Source organism: Ceratotherium simum, chromosome 10 (assembly GCF_057802395.1).
Source record: "Ceratotherium simum simum isolate JZ-2026a chromosome 10, ASM5780239v1, whole genome shotgun sequence".
Taxonomy (NCBI): Eukaryota; Metazoa; Chordata; class Mammalia; order Perissodactyla; family Rhinocerotidae; genus Ceratotherium; species Ceratotherium simum.
The window spans coordinates 79,540,543-79,565,565 of record NC_141909.1 but is presented as its reverse complement, the minus strand read 5'-3'; the positions used below and the strand labels follow the sequence as shown (position 1 = coordinate 79,565,565).

The 25,023-nt window shown below is 39.1% G+C and overlaps 1 protein-coding gene across 2 annotated transcripts in view; it reads left to right on the top strand.

The window, feature by feature from the left end:
- The window catches only part of SGCG (sarcoglycan gamma), a 138,134-nt gene that overhangs the window by 43,110 nt on the left and 70,001 nt on the right, over window positions 1–25,023 (top strand). Inside the window, exon 1 of one of the 2 annotated variants that reach the window (XM_014791220.2) lies at window positions 17,799–17,993. The exons of the other annotated variant lie outside the window; for it this stretch is intronic. Within the exon in view, the coding sequence (XP_014646706.1) occupies window positions 17,799–17,993 (195 nt within the window). Of the gene's footprint in view, window positions 1–17,798; window positions 17,994–25,023 lie in introns of those variants that run through there. 2 annotated transcript variants of the gene reach the window in all.

The window sequence follows — 25,023 nt, the reverse complement described above, 5'->3', positions numbered from 1 at the left end:
ATGGACCAATTTTCCAGGCAGAGGGGGCAACATGTGAAAGGCTACAAGATAGGACAAAGCTTGTTCTACCTGAGAGATTGAAGGAAACCAATGTCAAGGACAGAGTGGGATAAAATGGGACTAGAGAGGCTGTGTGTATCAGATGGAGTGAAGCTTCATCTGAAGCACAGTGGGCCTCTGGCCTTTGACAGGAGGCTCATGGTCGTCATCTTGTTTCTAAAGATTTTGCTCTGGCTGCTATGTGGAGAATTGGATTAAGAGGGCCAAGATGTATGAAGAGGCTAGTAAAAGAAGAGCCGTCTTGGATTAGAGCAGTAGCAGTGCAGATGGAGAGAGCAGAATGGACTGAAGCTTTATTTAGGATGTGGATATGACAGGACTTCCTGAAGAAATAGATATGGGGGTGACAGAGGAATTGCAGATGGCACTTAGGTTTCTGGGGCAGTCAGCTGGAAATAGGTGGTGTGATTACTGAGATGAGAAGAAAGAAGGGGAAAGAGGAGGTTTGGGGGGAGAGGTAAAGTTATTGAAAATTAAGTTACTTTTTGAACAAGTTTAGTTTGAAACAGCAAGTGGAGACATCAAAAGTCAATTATCAGGATAGGGAGTCAAGATGGTGGCGTAGGCAGACCCTGAACTCACCTCCTCCCGTGGACACAGCCAATTTACAACTACTCGTGGAAAAATTACCCCTGAGACAGAACTGAAAACTGGATAAGAGGAACTCCTGCAGCAGCGGACAGTCCTAGCTGGGGTAGAAGAGGCAGAGACACCCTTCTGGAGAGGAAAAACGCCGCCGTCACAAGCCGCCAGCTTCACGGCCGCCGGGAGCAGCTCACAGGTGCGCAGCCTCCCTGGAGGCGCGGGGCCCTGAGCCGGGGAGCCCCCGCTGCGGGCATATTGTGGACCCAGCACAATCGAGACCAGCGGCATAATATCTGACTGTGCCTGCTACTAAAGCATTGGGGAGCACCCCCAGAAAACCCGGTTCACAAAGAAACTAAAACTGGCTCTTAAAGGGCCTGCGCACAAACTCACCCGTTCCAGAAAGCATCCTAAAATCACCAGAAAGAAAGGTGCACAGTGCTTTGGTGACAAGAGACTCACCTAATAGGCCCTGAGTGCATCTCGGTGAGGGGTGAGACCTCTCCAGGGACTGGGACATTGGCGGCGGCCATTGTTGTGGCCTGGTGTGGGCGTGCTGACACAGACGCCATTGGAGTTCTCCCTGAGGCCTGCTAGCCCAGGGTCTGCTCCACCCACTAGAGCACCGATTTAATCCAGCTCAGCCAGGGCAGGCAGCCCACCCTAGAGACTGGCCCCACCCAACAACAAGCCCTCAGGCAACGTGTGGGCCTGCATAGATTGGTGACTGGATTCTCTGCAGCCTGGCAACTGAGCCGACTTGAGCGGGCAGGGTGTGCACAAGGAGCGGGTGGAGAGTGTGGGGCAGTGGCGGAGTGTGTGGGGCTCCCGCTGTGGAGAGACTGGGTCCGCTTGGGGAGGTCGGGGCGCTCACACGGGGCAGGACTGTGTTGACTGTGTGTGTGGACCTGTGGGCAACAGGGCTTGTCAGCTGCAGAAGACTTGTGCTTCTCAAAGACCCACATAGGAGGTTTGCCCCACCTTCCAAAGCCTGAAACAATTGGGTGCTCCCGTGCCTGAGGCCAGCCCCACCCAGCTGCAATCCTCAGAGAGCTGACAAGAGACCTAATAGGCTAGAGGCTTACAGCAATTGTAAGGCCCTGAGCCTAACAACCTGCCACGCTGGGGGCCTACTCACTTAAAAGAAATACTGCAACACAAATGTGGTATTAGAACTTACAGCCAACTGTGCTGGGGCTCCCCACACCTGATAAAGAGACTGAAGGGCCCACAACAACTACAAGCAGCTGAGCATTACAACAGCTGGCCAGGAGCATAACTCAGCCTCCCTGGGCACCTATAGGGAGAGCTAACAGGCCACAATAGAGGGACACACGTAGCCCACATAGGGGCCACCCCTGGAACATTGAGAACTGAGGGAAGCACACTGGAAGCCTTCTAAGGCATCACATACATAAGGTCACCTATCCAAGAGCAGGAGACGTAGCTGACCTACCTAATACGTAGACACAAGCACAGGGAAAGAGGCAAAATGAGGAGGCAAAAGAATACATTCCAAGTAAGGGAACAGGACAAAACCCCAGAAAAGGAACTAAGTGAAACAGAAATGAGCAACCTACCTGACAGAGAGTTCAAACTAAGAGTGTTAAGGATGCTCACTGATCTGGGGAGAAGAATAGATGAACTCAGTGAGAATGTCAACAAAGAAATGGAAGATATAAAAAAGAACCAATCAGAAATGAAGAATACAATACTGGAAATGAAAAATTCATTAGAGGGACTCAAAAGCAGAGTAGAGGATACAGAAGAACGGATCTGTGAGCTGGAAGAAAGACTAGAAGAAATTACCCAAGGTGAACAGGTAAAAGAGAAAAGAATTAAAAAGAGTGAGGACAGTCTAAGGGACCTCTGGGACAACATCAAGCGCACTAACATCCGTGTTATAGGTGTCCCGGAAGGAGAAGAGCGAGACAAGGGGGCAGAGAATCTATTTCAAGAAATAATAGATGAAAACTTCCCTAACCTAAGGAAGGAAACAGACATCCAGGTACAGGAAGCACAGAGAGCCCCAAACAAGATAAACCCAAAGAGGCCCACACCAAGACACATCATAATCAAAATGTCCAGAATCAAAGATAAAGAGAGAATCCTAAAAGCCGCAAGAGAATGTCAAGTTACATACAAAGGAAACCCCATAAGGCTATCAGCTGACTTCTCAGCAGAAACCTTACAGGCTAGAAGAGAATGGCACGATATATTTAAAGTGCTAAAAGGAAAAAACTTACAGCCAAGAATACTCTACCCAGCAAGGTTATCATTCAAAATGGAAGGAGAGATCAAAATTTTCCCAGATAAGCAAAAATTAAAGGAGTTGGTCACCAAGAAACCAGTGCTACAAGAAATGTTAAAGGGACTGATTTAAGGGGAAAAGAGAAGACCACAAATAGGAAAAATTATCTATTTCCATGATTAGAACGTAATGGATACAAATGCACAAAAAAGAGGTTAGATATGATATCAAAAACATAAAAGGAGGGAGGAGGGGAGTTAAAGAGTACAGCTTTCAGACAGAGGTCAAACTAAAGTGACCATCAATTCTGTATAGAAGAAGTAAGAAACAGAGAAGGACTACTAAAACACTGAGGAAAAAAAAAAAAAAAGTTAAAAAATGGCAAAATGACGTTTTGTGACAGTCTGCAAAAGCAAATCCAACTCCACGAGCGTTAGCAAGGAATGTGGATTTTACCGAGGATGCTGTGGATACATAGAGGAGAGAAGGTATAATATTGCACCCCACTTAACAATATCTGTTCAAAATCCCCATTAAACATTTCCAAACGCCTTCAAAAAAAAAAAAAAAAGTCAATTATCAGATATATAAGTCTAGAGTTCAGAGATGTTTTAGATAGATATATAAATTTGGGAATCATCGGTTTGTAAATAGTTTATAAATTGTTATTATAATGAATAGAATCACCTTGAAAGATCAAGAAGAGAGGAGAAGGGAGGGTCCCAAAAGAAGTTCGGGGGTAACCCAACATTTAGAGGAGAGAGAGAGAGGCACAGAGAGAAACAGAGACAGAGACAGAGCAGGAGGGTCTGAGGCTGAGAAGCGGAGTCCAGCAAGATGGAGGGTAAATTAGGAGAATACTGGGTCAAGTAAACAAGAAAAGAAAGTATTTTCAAAGAGGAAGCAGTCAACCATTTCAAATAAAATGGAGAATAAAACAAATAAAATGAGAAAATGAATGAAATGAGCATAGGAAAGATTTGGAAGCAAAGCAGTCATATGATCTCTCTGACATAAACCAAAGATAAAGACGATGGAATAACTTTTTCAGGAAAAATATTCTTATATCTCAAAACTTAATTGTTCTTTAGAGTCTATTTGACTAGGAAAGAAAATGAGTCAAAAAATAATTGAAAAACGTTATCAAGTTATTAAAATTTTGTTCTTATTCTGTGGTTCATCATTGTAAGATTTACTGCCTTTACATCCCTTGATAGATGCATTTCAGGTGCAAGTGACGGAAACCCAAGTCAAAGAAGTTCAAGTCAAGATGGAACTTATTGCTTCATTAAATACATCAGAGAGTGCTGGATTTAGGTTCTCAAATAATGGCTATAGGGTTTCACTCTTACTCTCACACTCACTCTCATTCTTCCTGATTTCTTCTCTGGCACGCTCTCTCCAAGTGGTGTTGGCAGTGCAGCATTAGCTGGTCCATTAGCTTCTGATACCAGAGGCAAGCTGCTCTCAGAGACTAGTGACACGGAATGGCTTGCTTGGATCACATAATTTCCCAATGCCATTCACTATGTCTAGACTGATTGTATACCCTCGTTGGTCAACCTGTGTCACATACTGCGCATGTGAGAGATGACATGACTGATAGCTGGACCACAACCACATGGAGCTGGTGAGGGTGTTTCTGGGTCAGACAAAACAATGGGTGCCCACTCTAATACGATACAGAAGAAAACAGTCGGTGCCCACTCTCGTATGATACTGAAGTAGATACAAGGTTGCTTTTGGCCATCGAGCAGTTCCTCATTATAGCACTTTGTTAACGTTACCTCAGCTCTCACTGCAGCCAACTGCTAATTGTTCTCTCTCCATTTGATGTATGTGCACTAAGTCAGAGACTGATGGTAGGTATAAACCATGCCGAGAACTGGAGCATATTTGGTACCAAATAACACCTGGTTCTGGTTAAGAGGCTGGGTCTCCAAATGCAGCAGTCTTTGTTATGATGCTTCCGTGGGTGCCTGTCTGATTGACATAAACACATCTAATTGACAAAAGTACTGTTCTCGCTCAGTTACGATTCTGTCTTATTTCTGCAGCTTCCATTTCTGGATGTTGACATTACCCCTTAGTCAAATACTATATAATGACACTGTAAAAGCTTCAGGTGTCTGAGTTTACTTAATAAAAACGGAGGCAAAACACCAAGAAAATTATATTTGAATTGCCTAACTTTACAAACATACTGCTGTTTTAAAATAAGCCTATATCTGACCTAGAAAACAAAACAAGACTTTATTTATTTATTATTTTTTTTGTGAGGAAGATCAGCCCTGAGCTAACATCCATGCCAATCCTCCTTTTTGCTGAGGAAGACCGGCTCTGAGCTAACATCTATTGCCAATCCTCCTCCTTTTTTTTCCCCAAAGCCCCAGTAGATAGTTGTATGTCATAGTTGCACATCCTTCTAGTTGCTGTATGTGGGACGGGGCCTCAGCATGGCCGGAGAAGCGGTGCCTCCGTGTGCGCCCGGGATCCAAACCCGGGCCACCAGTAGCGGAGCATGCACATTTAACCGCTAAGCCACGGGGCCGGCCCCAAAACAAGACTTTAAAACTACAGTTTTATAAGCTAACATTTGTATGACAGTAGGTTTGAAGGTTTTTTTTTTTTCCTTTTAGTCACTTGTTCATTTAAATAAGGGTTTCTTTCTCATTCAGTTCTGTTAGCAACTTAAAATGCGTTTATTCTGTTGGTTTGGTATACTTTGTAAGGAACTTTTTTAAATGGCAGAGTTTGCCATTTTATTTTAAGTCAATCTTATTGTAAAGAAGAGAGAACAATTTGATGATGACCTTTTAATCTGCATGTGTGTTTGCACATACGTTCGTGTGCATGTGTATTTCTAATGGGGGCTGTTGGGGCGAGGAAAACCCCTTTTCTTCCCTTCTTGTGTTCTTGTGGCTGGACTGATAGTAAAATTGACACAAGACCAGATTAACAGGAGAAAAACCCAGTTTAATACATACATATTGGAGATCATAGAGAAATGATGCTTAGAGAGTAAACAAAACAGGTAGTATATATATCTTTTACACAAAGAAACATAAAATTAGTGAAAAATTGACAGGACAAATTTAGGTTTGGGGTACATAATTAGTGAGGAATTTAAGTTGAGTTTAGGCTTGACGTAGTAAATTAGCAAGATTCCGATTTCCCAGCCTTGAATTCCCAGCTCTGGTGATGAGGATGCAGGGAGAGCACCTTTCACGGGGGAGATTTATTTCCTGCTTTCAGGGGAACAGAGACAGGAGGGTCAGAATGCCCCTTTTTGCTTCTCAAGTAATTTTAATTCAAAATAATCGATATGGTATTGTGGGATATTTTAGGGTGGCCTGCCCTGGGCCCCAGCAGGGCATATGTGATTGTGAGAATTATGCTGAATGTAACTTTGGGTGAAACTGATAATTACAATCCATGTGCTTTGCTATATTTAGGTGTACCATACTGAGCAATTTGACTAAAAGATAAAGCAGAACTATTCTTGAAATTATTGGGTCATCCTAAATGTAGTCATAAAGTTGGGAAGAGTATGGTAAATTTATTATTAACTTTACTCATATCAAAGGAATATGTATATTAAAAGATAGATATATATATAAATTGTATAAATCTAAAAAACTACAGAAAAACATTTGGGAAATGCAATTTTAAATGAAAAAAGTAGAATATAGGGGGAAATTATTAACAATTTTTTTATTTCTTTACAGTCTTTTCTCTATGGGTATATTTTTTTTTTCCTTTTTTTTCTTTTTTTATTGATGTCTTAGTAGTTTATAACATTGTGACATTTTGGTTGTACATTATTGTTTGTCAGTCACCATATAAATGCCTCCCTTCACCCCTTGTGCCCACCCCTCAACTCTCTTGCCCCTGGTAACCACCATACAGTTCTCTCTGTCCGTGTGTTTGTTTATCTTCCACATATGAGTGAAATCATGCAGTGTTTGTCTTTCTCTTTCTGGCTTATTTCGCTTAACGTAATACTCTCCAGGTCTATCCATGTTGTTGCAAATGGGACGTTTTTGTCTTTTTTTATGACTGAGTAGATATATACAACATCTTCTTTATCCAGTCATCAGTAGAGGGACACTTGGGTTGCTTCCATGTCTTGGCTATAGCGAATAATTCTGCAGTGAACATAGGGGTGCATAAGACTCTTTGGATTATTGATTTCAGGTTCATTGGATAGATTCCCAGTAGTGGGATAGCTGGATCATGGGGTATTTCTATTTTTAATTTTTTGAGGAATCTGCATACTGTTTTCCATAGAGGCTGCACCAGTTTGCATTCCCACCAGCAGTGAATGAGGGTTCCCATTTCTCCACAATCTCTCCAACATTGGTTGTTTTTTGGCTTGGTGATTATAGCCATTCTGACGGGTATAAGGTGATATATTAGTGTAGTTTTGATTTGCATTGCCCTGATGCTTAGTGATGTTGAACATCTTTTCATGGGCTTATTGGCCATCTGTATATCTTCTTTGGAGAAGTGTCTGTTCATTTCCTCTGCCCATTTTTTGATCAGGTTGTTTGTTTTTTTGTCATTCAGTTTTGTGAGTTCTTTATATATTATGGAGATTAACCTCTTGTCGGATATACGATTTACAAATATTTTCTCCCAACTGGTGGATTGTCTATTCATTTTGATCCTGGTTTCATTTGCCTTGTAGAGGCTCTTTAATCCGATGAAGTCCCACTTATTTATTTTTTCTTTAGTTTCCCTTGTCCCAGTAGACATGGTATCCGAAAAGATTCCTTTATGACCAATGTCAGATAGTGTATTGCCTATATTTTCTTCTAGGAGTTTTATAGTTCCAGGTCTCACCTTCAGGTCTTTGATCCTTTTTGAGTTAATTTTTGTGAATGGCAAAAGCTGGTGGTCTACTTTCATTCTTTTGTATGTGGCTGTCCAGTTTTCCCAGCACCATTTATTGAAGAGACTTTCCTTTCTCCATTGTATGTTCTTAGCTCCTTTGTCAAAGATTAGCTGTCCGTAGATGTGTGGTTTTATTTCTGGGCTTTCAGTTCTGTTCCATTGATCTGTGTGTCTGTTTTTGTGCCAGTACCATGCTGTTTTGATTACTATTGCTTTGTAGTATGTTTTGAAGTCAGGGATTGTGATGCCTCCAGCTTTGTTCTTTTTTCTCAGGATTGCTTTAGTTATTCGGGGTCTTTTGTTGCCCCGTATGAATTTTAGTATTCTTTGTTATATTTCTGTGAAGAATGTCCTTGGGATTCTGACTGGGATTGCATTGAATCTGTAGATTGCTTTAGGTAATATAGATATTTTAACTATGTTTATTCTTCCAATCCATGTGCATGGGATATCTTGCCATTTCTTTATGTCGTCATCGATTTCTTTCAATAATGTCTTATAGTTTTCATTGTATAGGTCTTTTACCTTTTGGTTAGATTTATTCCTAGATATTTTATTCTTTTTGTTGTGATTGTAAACGGAATTATCTTTTTGAGTTCTCTGTTAGTTCGTTATTAGCATACAGAAATGCAACTGATTTTTGTAAGTTGATTTTGTACCCTGCAAATTTGCTGTACTTGTTGATTATTTCTAATAGTTTTCCAATGGATTCTTTAGGGTTTTCTATATATAAAAGCATGTCATCTGCAAATAGTGAGAGTTTCACTTCTTCATTGCCTATTTGGATTTATGGGTATATATTTTAATATGTATCTCTGTATTCTGTCTCTTTTATTTAACACTATATCATTAGCATTTCCCTAGGATATTATGTACTTTTCAAACAGTTAATTCTGTACTACTATAATAATCCAGTGAATTAATTACTCTTAATATTTAACCCTTCATCATTTATTTAGTTCCCAGTTTTTCACCATTATAGATAATGCTAAAATAAATATCCTTAAACATAAATCTTCATTTTCATTCCTAATTGTTTCTTTGGAATAAGTTCCTAGAATTGAAATTACTGTGTTTGTTTGAGATTCTTGGTGCATAGTGCCAAATATCTTTCTAGAGGGATTATGTTAATTTTCACTCTCAGTGGCAGAGGAGTACCATGCCCATTTTTCAAACACTCTGCCAATATTGGCTACTGTTAGTCACCCTTTATCCTTGAGAACTGCTTTTATAATACTTGTGTTTATTTGCATTTCTTTGATTCACAGTGAAGCAAAACGTTTTTACTATGTTTATTAGTGATTTGTGTTTCTTTGATCTATGTGCCTGGTTTTTGCTCAAGTTTTATTGGATTATTTATATTTTTTTCTTAATTATTTCTATAATCATTTATATTTTTTAAGGATATTAACTTTCTTTTATTCTTCAGGCAAATATTTTCCCCAATTTGTTATCTGCTATTGAATTTTTCTTGTTTTGTTGTACTTTTTGTCACACATCTGTGAGGGTGAGCTCCTCCCCATTATTCTGTTTTCCTAAATGCTGGCGCCCATTCAGAATGATGGATGGGTTCTGATGCAAACAGTGAGGCAGGAAATGCCTTGAGAATTAGCTAACTCTCATGGGAATTAGCTGTACCTTGAAAGTTTAAAAGAAAATTGAGGGAAAACTCACCCATTGGTTCTCAGTGCTAGCATGACCTAGTGAGCTTTAGCTTAATAAGCACTAACTTACTCTTTCCCTGGAAGAGTGACCCATACATTCTGGATTTTTCTTATTTCTCATTTTTCATTTACTTATTTATCACCTCTGTGTACAGGCTCGTTTTAGACTCTCTACTCTCTTTTCTTTGTCTCTTTGTCTATCATTTTGTCACTATCTCATTTTTTCATTACTCTAGCATAAAACTATGCTTTACATCCAGTAAGGTAAGTCCTACTCTTTACACCTTCATTTGTCCAAGGCATATTTATTGATTGCCTATTATGTGCACATATCTCATACTCGTCATGGTTCTGTAGTCACATAGTTGTAGTTGACTTCTCACGACAGTTGCGTTGTCATTTTGGTGGATGATGTAACATGATAATACTAGTTGTGTGATAAATTATGCTACCTGGCTATTGGAGCTAGGTGGTATGGTTTATGAAAGGCAATTTCTGAAACTGTGAAAGGTACTTTTCCTGAAACTTTCAGACAGACACGATGGGTACTGTGAGAGGTTTGGTAAGCCCCCAGTCAGCGTGCCCTGTGGCCTGTGAGGACCTTACTCAAGGCAGTCCGAGTTCCATCCCTAACACTCAGATGAATCTCCCGTGTAGAAATGAGGATGACTGGAAAAACTGTACCCACTGGATCTCCTCCACCCCCTGCCTTGTGGTTAGCCTTGCTAAAATTAAGCATTGAGCTTATGGCAGAAGAGCATAATCTGAATCAGATGTATGTGTCAGAGTGAGCATAATCATCAAGTCTCAACCCGAGTCCTCTTCACTCTTAACACACCTCAAAGACTTTGGTTTCTGTTTTACCCGTTGTTCTGTTATGAGTTTCTATTTTACTGTATTATAACCAGAGCAAAGTATTTGTATGAAACATATCCTTTGGCATTTCTTCATACTTCCTTGTGGACCAGTCTGTTATCAGATTTTGCAAATGTTATACATATGCTTGAGAAGAATAAGCATTTCCCAATTTCAAGGATAGGGCTCTATACACGTCCATTTAAACACATTTTAATTGTATTGTCCACGTTTTCTATGGCCCTACTCATTTTAATGGGCTTGACCTATCAATAGAGGTATGTTCAAATCTTCCACTATGATAATGACTTTCTCAGTTTTTTCTTGAAGTTCTTCAGTTTTTATTACATATATACAGATGAATAGAAATACGTATATCAGGATACTTGTTAGATGCATAGAAGTCTGGCATTTACATAGCCTCCTCATGAGTGTATTTATTTTATATCTTAGTATTACAGCAATACTCCCTCATAATGTGCCGTGTAGTTATGGGAGTTCAGACATAACATAAGTGACAGATGGCTCCTGTCCTTTGCTCCTGTCCCCTTGCCAAAGTGGGAGTGGCTGAAGAGTCTTTGGGGGAAAAGGACAGTTGGTGATATGTGGGGTTGGCTCTGTCAGGCTGGAAACAAGCAATACCAGTATATGGATCATTAAGGGTGGCCCGTGTCACCAATAGTCCTCTTAACTAACCTCCCCAGAAGGGGTTAACTGGGAGATTCTTGGAATCACTGCTCCTTCCTCCTCCACTTCCTTCTTGGAATCACTATGCAAGCCCAGAATCATTCCCAACAGATGCCCAAACAGGAAGTGGTAGCAGGAGGAGGATAGATTTGGACTGTCTGCAGACCCTGGACTTTTATCCCACAGCCTCTGTGTGCGCCTTCACTGGGGTGATCTCATTAAGTTTGCAGCATGACTCCACATTTACAGAGTTGAAATCTGGGACTCACACTTGTCATGAAGTTTCTTTGTTTTTGGTGTTCTCCAGATTCAGAATGATTTTTGAATTAATTTATCCTGCTCAGGAATCAGTATCTGTTTTCAATCTAACTTATCTTCAATTATAGAAAATTCTTGGCAATTACCTCCTTAATCATTGTCTTTCATAGATTTTCTCTACTTAGTCTCACTGGAGCTTCAATAAGACATATTAGCCCTTCTTATTCATCAGCCGTGTCCTTTACACTTACCTTCACGTTTCCTATATCTTTATCATTCTATAGTATTTTCTAAGATTATCTTCTTATATACTGATTCTCTGTTCAGCTATACGAAATCTGTTGATGTAGGGGAAACTGTCTTTATATATTTCCGAACTTTAAGCTATATAACTCATTCTTTGAATTTTTAAATATAACTGAATTTCTCATTTCTAACAGGTCTGATTAGTTCTTTTTCAAACCCACGTTTTTAAAATCATATTATATTAGCTCCTTTTCAGCATCATCCATGTATTTATCATCTGTGTCTCAAACTCCTGCAATAGCCTATCCAAACTAGGCATGTCAATAAATGTTAGTTGAAATTAAAACGTCATTTAACAACATTTATTTAGTAGACATTATGTTCAATTCACTATATTATGTACTATGACAAGAGTCAAAGAATGTGGAAGGCATAATACCTATCCTTAAAGTGGTTTTATTTTAAATAATAAATAGGGAACCGTGAATTCAAAAGCATATAAAAACTGATATTTATGCAAAAATGTATTATACTACATCATGTCTGGACCCCCATCCATTAAAATGTTGATAACTATACTTGAGAGGAACATTTAAAGCCAATCAAAATTAAGTATACCATCAACATACTTTGAAAGATAGTTAACAGGAAAAGGGGTGTAATTTTTTAATGATAACATAAATTAATTTCTAAAAAATAAAGGAGCCTAGGAAAATAATTTTTGTTCAACATGTGGTAAAACTCAAAATTCTTTATCTTAGAATATAGATTTTAAGTTCTAAAATAAAGTATTATTTCATTTTTTTTTGTAAAGCATTTATAAATAGATCACAAAGTGCTATGCATTGTTCCAGTGCAATTTCTTGCCAACGTGAATACTACTTTGCAGTTGTCTGACCTCAAAGTGCTGAAGAACTGGCATCCTTCCCAATGCTAATTATAATACATATCTGAAGGAAGCTAGCTGAACTGGATAGCCTCTGAAAGTCTCTTCTAGCAAAAATTTGATACATAGTGTCAAACAAAAGTGAAAGCCACCATGAGTTATGAGGAATATAAGCTAATAATTTATTAAATAACAAAATCAACTTTTTAGGAAAAAATCTGAGTGTTCCACCTACTCATTTATATCATGCCTACCTAGAGTAAAAGTCTTGTTTTATGCAACCTAATTAACACTGGTAAATGGCAGGTTAACCAAAAAAGTTAAAGTAGACAATTATAAAACATGATATAATAAGAAATACAACTGGAAAAAAAACAGATTTGGGAACAAATAGAGGTGGTTTGGGTACATACAGCTCAAATCTGGAAGGTCTAGAAGGCAGGTCAACCTGTCATCAGTATGTTCTGCTGAGGAAATGGGGTCCTGCCTCTTACGCTGTCTGCAAAAAGCAGGGGCACAGATGTGGGGTGACTCATAGACTCAGGAGAGCGCCTCCCCGGTTTCATCATCCCGGGAGAACCTCAGCAGGCTGTAGTGGAGCCTGCTGAGTCTCTTTCTCAGTAAACGACTAATGCGCTAACTGGACTCCATTGTGAGTGGGTTTCAACTTACTAATTATAAACAGCTGAGGGGACTCTGAAGTAACTCTCAACTTATTTTTATGCCTATTGTACATTTAAATTGAAATTATCTGCATATTCGTCCATTCAACGTTTGTGTTTAATTTATTCAGCAAATATTTATTGAGCACACGCTATGTGTCAGGCACTGTTATAGGAGCTGGGGATACAACAAAATAACAAAACAGTTAAAAACCCTACCCTCTAGGGGCTTATATGTGGTGAGGTGAGCATTTACAATAAAATTAGTAAGTACAATATATAGGATGTCTTCTGGAGTTAAATGCTAAGGAGAAAAATAAAGCAGGAGGGAGCATAGAGAGATACACAGTGGTATAAGTGGAGGGTCATTATTTAATTAAGGTGGTCAGGGAGGGCTCTAGTGATATATGATCTTTGAGCAGAGAGGTGAGTGATGTAAAGGGGGAGCCATGCAGTTATCTGGGAGAAGACCTTCCAGGTAGAGGGAGTCACAACTCCCAAGTCTCTGAGATGGGATCATGCTTGGAATAGACATGAATGAGTCAGACCAATGTGACTGGAGCAAAAGGAATAAAGGGGAGTGTGACAACAGATGAAGACAGGATGGCCATGCCAGTCAGGGTATGGATTTTGGTTTTTACTGTGAGTGAAATAGAATGCTATAGGAGGATTTCATGGAGAGGTGGGACATGATCCAATTGATGTTGTAAAAGGACTCCTCCAGCCTCCATGTTGGAAATTGATGGTAAGAGGTTTCCGGATGAAAGCAGAGAACAGTTAGGTGTCTGTTGGAATAACTCAGGTGAAAGAGGATGATGAGAAATGGTCGGATTCTGGATTAAAGGTAGCAAGATTTGTTGATGGATTGGATGTGGTATGGAGAGAAAAAAGAATTAAGAACAACTCTAAGATTTTTTTTACTTGAGCACCTTGAAGGATAAAGTTGCCATTTAGTGATATGGGAAAAATTTTACAAGGAGCAGGATGGGGAGATGAGATCAGGAGTTTTGTTTGGGATGAGTGAAGTTTCATGTTCCCAACTGGCATAGGAGTCTTGAGTTCAAGGTGAGTCTGTGCTAGGAACTGGGGAGTCCTCAGCTTAAAGATGCCTCCACAACTAGGGGTAAATACATATAAAAAGGAGAAGTCCAAGGGTTGAGCCTGGGGCAGGGAGATGAGCAGGAAGCAGCAAATGAGAATGAGAAATAGCAGCCATTGCAATGAGAAGAAAGCCCAGTGGAGTTTCTGGAAACCAAGTGGAAAAAGTGTTTCAAGGAGGAGGCAGTGACTATATGCCAAGTGCTGACTCTAGGTCATGTGAATGCACATTTCTTTTAGCAACATGAAGGTCACTGGTGAGCTTGCACGAGCAAGTTCAATGGAGTGCTAGGTGTGAAAGCCTGTTTGGAGTTGGGTTCTAGAGAGAATGGAAGACACAGGATTAGAGCAACAGTGAGTATAGTCCACTCACTCAAGGAGTTTTGCTGTAAAGAGGAGTGGAGGAGTGGGGCTGGGGCTGCAGATGTTTGTGAAGCACCCTCTGTTTGCTGGGGCATATGGTGATAAAGCACAGTCATTGTCCTCAGAGGCCACAGGATGGTGGCTCGCCCCTTCTAAGATTGTTTTTCCAATCTTGTATAGTTTATCCTCATTAGTATTCTTTCAATATTTAAAATACTGGAGACCTCATATTTACATATTATTGGTCCTCTTCCCAGTGTGTCATTTCTGAAAATACTTGAGCATAGACAGCATATTTTATTTTTATCCGCTTAGCCTGCATCCCATTTGGGATTAGCTCGTCATCTACAATCATTGTTTACGAAGAGTGTTGGACTTAAACCACAAGTACTAAATCTTTTCTTAATGGATTGAGCATCTTCATAAATCATAGAATGTCTTATTTAGTATGTACCTCAGAGGACTTCATCCATCTAGCCCCATTTCCTAGCAGTCATCCCTGGCAGGCAACTCAATTAATGTTTGTCAAATTCAGCAGTTCTTTATTTCATTCACTCATTTATTTAAGACTTATTGTGTGCCTATTGTTTGTTAGTTGCACTATTTTAGGGACACAGCAATGACCAAAACTCACATGGAGTTTACATTCTAAAGAGTGGAAGTCAGTAAACAAATGAATAGTCAAATAAACAAAACAGGCTCCCCTGGCTGAATTAGGGGGGTTTAAGGGCTACTCTTCTAACAGAATTGCTATCAGCGTTCCTGTAAGCCACAACAAAATTGTCTCAGTGGATATTCAAGTTTTCTCAATTTTATGTAGGTGTGAACAAAAGCTTTCTATGGTAGGCAGAATAATGGCCCCCAAAGATGTCCATGTCCTAATCCCCAGAATTTACATGATAAAAGGGATTTTACACATGTGATTATGTTAAGGCTCTTGAGATGGAGAGAGTATCCTGGATTACCCAGGTGAGCCCAATGTAATCACAGGGGTTGTTACTAGGGGGAGGCAGGAGTGTCAGTCAGAGAAGGAGATGTGACAACAGAAATAGAGGTTGGAGCCAAGGAGTGTGGGCAGCCTCTAGAAGCTGCAAAAAGAAAGGAACAGATTCTCCCCTAGAACCTCCAGAAGGAATACAGCCCTGCCCACACTTTGATTTTTAGCCCCAGAAGACCCGTTTTCAGATTTCAGACATCCAAAACTGTAAGATAATAAAATTGTGTTGGGTTAAGCCACTAAGTCTGTGATAATTTGTTATACCAGCATAGGAAACGATATATAGGAATAGAACTATATAGCAGTTGAAAACTGCGTGTATGTGCAAGTATACACACACATTCTTAGAAAACTACTATTTTTGTTGATCTGTAGCAATACTGTAAAATAGTGCACTTGCTTTAAATTCAGACTCTGGCTACCCTTTCCAAACCAGTTGAAGTCTGTTGGCCTATCCTTTACAGAATTCTGGAACTGCTACAACTATTTCAGATAATGACAAGCACTTTGAAATAAATATAATAGAGTGATGTGATGGAGAGTGACTGGGTGTCCAGAGAGGCTTTTTTGGGGAGACGACATGTGAGCTGCTACTGAAAGCTAAGAAGGAGCCAGCAGAGCCTTTCAGGTGGAGAGAATGCCCAGGACAAAGGTCCTGAGGTGAGAGTTAGCCTGGTCTATTAAAGAGTAGATGGCGCATGGTGAGCGCAAGACAGATGGTAGCAGGTGAGGTCAAAGAGGTAAGCAAAGGCCCTTCATGCGGGGTCTGGTAAGTGATGGAGGAGTCTGGATATTCTCAGTGTGGGGAGAGCCACTGGAAGATTTGAAACTATCGAGTGGCAGACACTTACTTACATTTTATACGTTGGCTATTGGGTAAAGAATGGTTTCTCGAGAGGAAAGAAGGAAAGCGGGTTTTGCAGTCCAGCAGATGTGAGTTCGTAGTGGCTTGCACTCGTGTGGCAGCAGTGGAAAGGGAGAGGAGACAGACTGGGGATACACGTTGAAAGCAGAGCTGATAAGACTTGCTGACATGGAGCTTGAAGGGAAGAAGAAGATGCAAGGATGACCTGTAAGACTGCCTGGAGCAACTCGGCGGATGGTGGTGCTCGTGGTCGGCTTTCTAATGTAAGGACGACTGAAGGGAGCTCAGAGAAATGAGTAAATAGATAAGGCCATTATGACATCATTAAACGTTTAGGTTTTGAATAATGTAGATTGTCAGTCCTGAGTATTTGAAAATACTATGTGATGAATAGCTCAGTTGTATACAATCGGTTAGAACATGGCGAAATCCCTATTAAGTTGGAAAGAGATTTAAAGAATTATTTTAGACCATGACTTATTTTAAATAAGGACACTTCCAAACCATTCCTAAAAATAAATGCATAACTTTTGCATTAAAAAAAATCTCAGAGAAGAATATTTTATATTCTGATTCATCATTTCACTACGTTTACAATCAGAAAAGTCTTCATAATCTTGATCTTAATTTTATAAATTAAAACCACTTTTTTCTTTGTATAAAGGGAAAAATGAATAATTTTTAAAAATCTCTTTGTGGAGTTGCAATTGTTACTAAAACTCTTACTCTAATTTATATCAATGAATATTTGTAAACATTTGAGTACATATACATTTTCTGATCTCTCGAAGTAGGTCAATACTTGGCAACTTTTTTAAAAGCAAAAGTTAGTGTGGTATGTATCTTACAAAGTGGCTTTTTAATTGTGAGTAATTTAGTAGCTGAAGAAAGATGTAATTTAATCATTTGACATAAAGGTGAATAATGGAATTCTATTTTTAAAAGCTATATAGGTACCAGCTTGATTTTCTTCCCACTGAATCTTTTAAGAATTTGAGAACGTGATTATTTTAGGTTGATGCTTCAATTTCAAATTTAACCCTGAAGAATTTTGAAAGCTGTATATATAGTGAATTTATTGATTAAAATCTAAAAATATGGTCACTGGATTTCAAATAGATTTCTCATATCTAAAATATTTTGATGACATTAAATGTCACTCTGGTTGAAACACAGTGGCATGTTTCAAAGTAATATTTGTCTTTTTTAAAATCATTAATTTTGGAAATTTATTATTGAGATAAAAAATATTATTTTGTTGGACTCATAGCAAATCAGTATTGACAAACAAGTTCTTTCTCTTTCTGTCTGTCTCTGTCCCTCCCTCCATCTCTCTCTCCTTCTCTGTGTCTATCTCCCTCTCTGACCCTCTTTCTCCCCCTCTCCCTCTCGCCTCTCCCTCTTTCCACCCCCCTCCCACGGCAGATGGTGTGTGAACAGTACACTACAACCTCAGAGGGCACCCACATAGACAGGCCAGAGAACCAGCATGTCTACAAAATTGGCATTTATGGCTGGAGAAAGCGTTGCCTCTACTTATTTGTTCTTCTTTTACTCATCATCCTCCTTGTGAATTTTGCTCTTACAATTTGGATTCTTAAAGTGATGTGGTTTTCCCCAGTAAGTATTTTCTTTTCCTGATAAGCATGTTCTTGTTTTGTTTGCTGTATCACTTCATCCATACTGTATTGGCAGCAGCTTCCTTTAATGTAATTGGTGTTTCCTGGCTGGATCAGAATTTTCAGTAGCAAATTATTCATGTAACATTTACTTTTCAGAAAATTTCACTGTGAACTATAGTGTTGGGTTTTTTGTCTATTTTTATTGTAATTTTTCTCATGTCATTATCTCTACATGGTGGGAAAATTGTAATAATCTTGAGTTTGTAGTTGATTGAATAGAGATTGCTTAATGATTATTTAATTCATTAATTTGTAAAATTTTACAAATCATGTTTTCCTAATCTCATTAATTCATAAATATTTACTATTCAGAAGGTACTTTCTTGTTATTTTAAAAGCTCCTTTCTGATATACAATAAATTCTGGTCCACATTTCAGCATTTAACAACAGATATAGTAAATAAAATACCAGTAGTCCTAAGGAACTCATCTTCTGTTTTAAACATCCTCATGTTTTCAAGATTGCTGGGTAATTTTATATGCTCTGATAATATTTTGTGTACTTTTTGAAAAAATATTCATTTACTATGGAGTGTCTTAATTTTACAAGATAGGCACAGCGAGAACAAAAATGTTTCGGCGAAGACCACAAGCGGCTCATCTGTTCCTCACTTGCACCCAAAGGTGTGATGCAGGCAGGGCTCTTTCCAGGAACAGTAGTGGTAGCATTCAGTCTGAAATGCCTTCCATTAATCAGTGTCCTTCACGTTCTATGCAACTGTTTCTGTTCTGCCATACTTCTATACCCAGTAAACACATTATTTATTTTGTTGACATAATAAATAAATATTTATATTTCCACACACACACAGAGATAAAATACCACTCTAATCAAAATATAGCTTGAAATATGTTAATATATTTAATATAAATGTATTTAATATGTTTAATATAAAAATATAAAATATTATAAATAAATATATAAATATATTTAAATTAGCCAAATTTAAGTTGTGATTTCTTGGTTAAAATGTACAAAAACAGTACTTTTACAGTATCACAATAGTATTTAGTTCCATTGGACAGCTTTACTTTATGAAAGTAACACAACATATATGTTTTGTACATCATCTACATTTTTATTTCTAGATGTAAAATACTTTAACATTTTTTTGGAGACTGAATTAAGGTTGAAGTCCTCAAATTATGAACTCTGGGGTCTGTCAGGGTGGCCTCTGACTGGAGGGCCCCGCCTCAGAGCAGGGAGCCCCTCCATCATGCAGAAGAGAGAGAGAAAATGCGCCGAGAAGAGCCCGGTGGAGGGGCCTGGGAGAAAGGGGGAGACCTTCCGCGGCCCCGCTGTGCCTGGGACTGCCAGACCTTAATAGTCGGTTGTTAGTACCAGGGACTGTGAGCGCTGTCGTCACCTTGTGATCCTGGTGCATGGTTGGCACTCAGTAAATACCTCCTGAGTGAAGAAAGATGTGCGTTATATTAGAAATATGTGTGAATTACTTTTGTGAACTGTATGTGAATGTAAAGAGACAGTACGTCTAGTTTGTGCTGCTGTCTTACATTGTAGCATTTAAAACAACTTTTAGGTATTATAAATTTTGATTAGATCAAATTGTGCCAGCAGCCGAGTCCGCTTCACCACCGCAGGATGGCCAATCCCGAGACGGGCGGATGTCTTCCTGCCGTCGCCGCGCCTTTTCACGGCCTGCCCTTTCTAGTGAGACGCGGTGGTTTGACACGGTATTGTCTTCCACGTCAGGGGCCTGTTGTCAATCGGTAGTGAATATTCAGGGGTTTTTAGTGCTGCCCGTCAACAAAATAACGCCAACCAACACTAACGTTGATGAGATCGAAAGGCAAGATACACCAAGGCATTATCCCACCGACGGTGGCAGGCCCTCCTCGGAAGACGGCGGGTAGACTGTGAGTCGTTCTCCAAGCGGGTGACACAAACGATGTAATTCTCATACGTGTGTGAGCTTGAGTCCTCGTTATTATAACTATTCCATATGCTACGAGGCTGTAGACTATAAATTAATTAATGCTTTTTTACTAGTTTGAAAGATCAATGTGAAATTTAATTTTCTTTTTTATTCTATTCATGTATAATCCAACGTCCTTTCTTGAAGACGTAGGTACCAAGGAAGTAACATGACTACAAAAACCTTTGGAGGGGTTTGGCTCTGAAATGGTCAAGTCAGATTTCAACATTTGCAGAGCTATAAAATTTTGAACATATAACAGCTAGTAATATAATGCTCTACCTAAATTCAGTATAATAACCTGTCACCCACACAGACAGTCATTAGTCCGGGTTGAGTGAAAACCATAATTTCTTAAATTAGCAAAGTTTAGCAAAGCTGTCTCTGCTTAGATCCCCAACAGTATAGCAATGACGTATTATTATTTTATGTACTATCATTTCAATCCACTTCTTCACCTCACCATGCTTTAATATTTCACTGTAGAAACATCAAAGCTAACTACCAGTAATATATATTTTAAAGTGCCAAGGTCAAATTACAGGGAAAAGCAAGTAAAACATCACAAAATGAAAACACAAGGATGCCAAAGAATATTGGAACTTCAAAAAGATAAAAGAATAGGAGACATGAGTTAAATGTTAACAAGAGAACTAATCTGAACTCAAATGAAAGTGTCTTAAACAGCTTTTATGTGCCTCTGCACTGGGTTACAGAGACCCCAAATCACAAGTATCTCACAAATCCATTTCTACTCTTACAACTGAAACTTCATGTAAAAGAATTTAACGTAATTTCTATAAATGATATCTGTTGAATATCAAGGAATATTTAGGAAATTGTAACAACTGATGGTAAGCATAATGGTTCTACAATATTCCATGTTAACCATCATAATAGTTAAATCAGGTAGTCAGGAAAATGGCTATTAAAAGAAATCAGTGCAATAAAGTGATTAATTACATTTTTCCTTATTATGTTTTCCTTCCATAAAACGAATATGCAATCTTAGTTACAGTGCTCATGGGTATAGAATGATATCCCTTATCTGTAAATATGTTAAACTTAGAGGCCTCTTTGGGTATTTCCTTAGATAAGTGGTTTATCCTTAAGCAGCCAGTGATCACTCAGGGGAAGGTGGGAAAATGGCATTAGACAGCATCTAAATACATCTGTTTCAGCCCTGTGATTATATAATCGTCTGAAGAAGATTTCAGCAACTCAGAGTGAAATGCAGATGTTGCATTTCACTGCAACAATGACTATGCAAATGCAAATGACTATGGGCTCTTTGAATGCACAATGGTCATTAGTTCTTTCAATAAACTTTCTGCTCCTTTGTCTCTCTCTTCTCCTTCTGGAACCCCTATAATGTGTATATTGGTCCATTTAATGATGTCACATAACTCCCTTAAGCTGTCTTCACTCTTTTTCATTCTTTTTGCTCCTCTGATTGAATGAATTCCACTGCCCAGTCTTTGAGTTTGCTGATCCTTTCTTCCACTTGATCTAGTCAGTTGTTGAACCCCTCTACTGAATTTTCCAGTTTAGTTATTATATTCTTCAGTCTGTGACTTCTGTTTGGTACTTTTTAATATTTTCTATCTCTTTGTTGAAATTCTCACTTTGTTCATACATTGCTCTCCTGACCTCAGTGAGCATCTTTCTGACTTATTTTGAACTCTCTATCAGGTAAATCACTTAACTCTATTTCGTTAAGATCTGTTTCTGGAGATTTATCTTATTCCTTTGTTTGGAACACATTCTTCTTTTTCTTCATTTTCCTTGACTCTCTACATTGGTTTCTGCCAATTAGATAGAACAGCTGCCTCTCCTACTCTTACCAGAACGGTCTTGTGTAGGAAATGAACCTTATCAACCAGCCCAGCTGGAGCTCCTTGTTGTCTCTAAAACTTTTGTGATTGTACAAACCACCATCTTTGTTCTTAGTGGTTCCCAGTAGTTGGGGATGTGCCAAGACCTGTCAGTGTCCCAAAGGGGAGGATCACAGTCAGCAGCTAGATGAGGGCTAATTAGACAGTGGACTCTCAAGCAGCCGCAGAGGAAATATGTAGATAAGCCCCTTCCAGGGAGAAATTGGGAGATGGGTGTTTTTGCCTGCTCCCTCTGTGCTGGGCCCAGGTGTATAGTCACAGAGGAGCACTCCTGAGTCCCTTAAGAACTGGTTTGTTGTTTGTTAAAGTCCTATAGGACTCATGAATGCAAGCCCCATTGGCTATCAGAGCCAGGCAATCTGGGCATCCATCCTCAGGCAGCAGCCCTAAAAGCTGAGGAGCCAGGTGTGTGTACAACCTCCTTCCAGGGAGATACTGGCAACTTGCTTTTATTATTTTAGGAGACTGGAGGAAGAAGGAGGGAGAAGTGTCCACTGGTTTCCCCAGTCTCTGGGGAAGATTGCAGCTAGACCCTAGATGTGTGCTAACTTACAAGTCTGGCCCTCAAGCAGTAGTTTTTAAAGTACACAGATAAAGCTTTTCAGGGAAAGACTGGGAGATGGGCGTTTTTGCCTGCTCCCTCTGCACTGAGCCCTGGAGGGGTAGCCACGATGAGTGCTCAGGCACCCATTAAGAACTGCTTCTTTGTTTGCTATAGTCTTGTGGGTCTCATGGATGAAGCTCCATTGGCTTTCAGAGATAGGTGTTTTGGGGGCCTGTCCCTCAGATGGGAGCCTTGAGAGTTGGGGTACTAGATGGGGGGTCCAGGTCCTTTGCTCCTCAGAGAGAAGCTGAGAGCTAGGGGTTCCCCCATCATATGGCACTGTGCCAAGAATAGGGTGCGAGTGTGTCTCAACTTTTCCTACCCATTATGATATGCATATTTTCTCATTTGCCCAATGTGTGGGAGTCACTCAGCTAGTTTCTGGATCTCTTTCAAATGCAATTGCTCAGTGTGTAGCTGAATATTTGGTGCATCCATGGGAGGAGAGGAGCTCAGGAGCCTCCTATGTCGCCATCTTGGTCTTTTCTCTTTTCATATTTTTAATTTTAGCCATTCAGGTGTAGTGGTATCTTGGTATAGTTTTAATTTTTCTTTTCATAATGAGTAAAGTAGTGGACATTTTTTCATATGCTTATTGGATTTTTGGATATCCTCTTTTATGAAGTGCCTGTTGGTTGTCTTTTTTCTTACTGTTTTGTAGAAGTTCTTTATATATTCTGAATGCTAGTCTTTTCTTATGTATTTGTGTTGCAAATATCTTCTTCTACTCCATAGATGATCTTCTTACACTTTTAAAGGTGTCTTTTGATGAACAGAAGCTACAATGCTTTTCTGTGCCCTGTTTAAGAAAACTCTCTTTGCCTTCTTCATAGTAATACAGATTCTTCAGTGTTCTTTGCTGAAACTGTTGTTTTATTTTTACATTTATATGTGCAATTTATATTGAATTTATTTTTATGTATGATGTGAGTAGGAGTCAAGATTCATTTTTTCCATATAGATAACTAATTCACCCAACACTGTTTTTCAAAAGATCATCTTTTCCTCCTTTTGATTCAGGAAAAAAACACCTCTTGTTCTTTGAACCCACCATCGGCATTTCACACACCATTTTAAAATATACATTTTCTTGCTATTTGTTTATTACTAATTCCTCCTTCAGGGTGGGCCTTGTCCTAACTTTTGCAGGGCCCAGAGCAAGAGTACAAATAGAGGCTTTTTTCCGCTACGGTGTCCACCTAGAGAGGAGAAATTTTAAATCTAAAAAATTAAGACTAATAATGGCTATAAATCAGGTTGACATTGGAAAATTAATTTTATATTATAACTTTCAATCACTACTAATGATTTTAAGTTGTCACATATGCATTAAGTTTAAAAAGAATAAAATTTTAAAGACTAGCTCAACAATGAAAATGTATATTTGAATTTTTAGCATTTTTAACAAATTGACTTGTTATTAATGGAAAAATAGTCAAATTTCATAGTCTTTAGAGTGTTGACATAAGTTTTTTGTTTCACATCACATTTTCTTGCTACTTAAAGCTAGAAAGGAGATTTTCTTCAAATGATATTTGGATCTAATTTATATTTAGGTCAGGTGTATGTGATGGAGACTAGGACCTAACTGGGAGTTTTAGTGGGTTCAGTTTTCTGTGTGTGACTGCAATGCTAGAGAGCCTAGAGGATAAGAGATCCTGCTGTTTCTGAGTCAGTCTACACAAATTGAAATTGATTGAACCAGGTAATTTTTCTATTGTATTTGATTTTGTTGTAATTGTATAAAAGCAAAAATTTCAATATTTTAAGTTTTATTCCTACACATTTCTTAATTGAAGAGCCACTCTAACAAGATGTAAGTCTAAGCTCTTCCAACCCTACATTGTTCTCTACTATATATCATAAACATCTACTATAGTCCTTATTACATTATACTTTATTTATCTCCTCTACTGAATTACAAATGCCTCTGTATAGAGATTTTTGTATTTAATACAGTAGAATCAACAAACATTTATTATGTGCCAGGCATGGTGTTAGGCACTAGTAATACAAAGATGAGTAGGTAAGGGGCTCATAAAATGGGCCCCCATCACGGATCACAATATGTGGAATATTTGGAAGGACTAAATCTCATTCTTCTTTGCTTCTAGCCCAGAGTGAGCCTTCACCAGATGGGCAAAGGCACAACAAGGATGGCAATTGCCCATCAACCCCGAATTCCGGCCAATGACAAGTATCACTAATTAATTGCACAATTGCACTTCCTCCTCCTCCTGAGCCAGACTTAGATCTAAGAAAATTCTCACACAACACTCAAGGTTCTTGACTTTGGCTGCACCTTAGAATCACCTAGGAGCTTCTAAAAATCCCAACACCCAGGCCATACACCACAGAAATTTAATCACAACCTCTAGGGCTGGGGACCAGGCATCAGTGGTTCTTACAACTCCCCAGGTGAGTCCAGTGTGCAGCTAAGGGTCAGAATCATTGCTCTACCCTGGCCTCTCAGTGTGGGTATGTGGAGCAGCAGCGACAGCATCACCTAGGAGCTGGTTAGAACGAGAGACC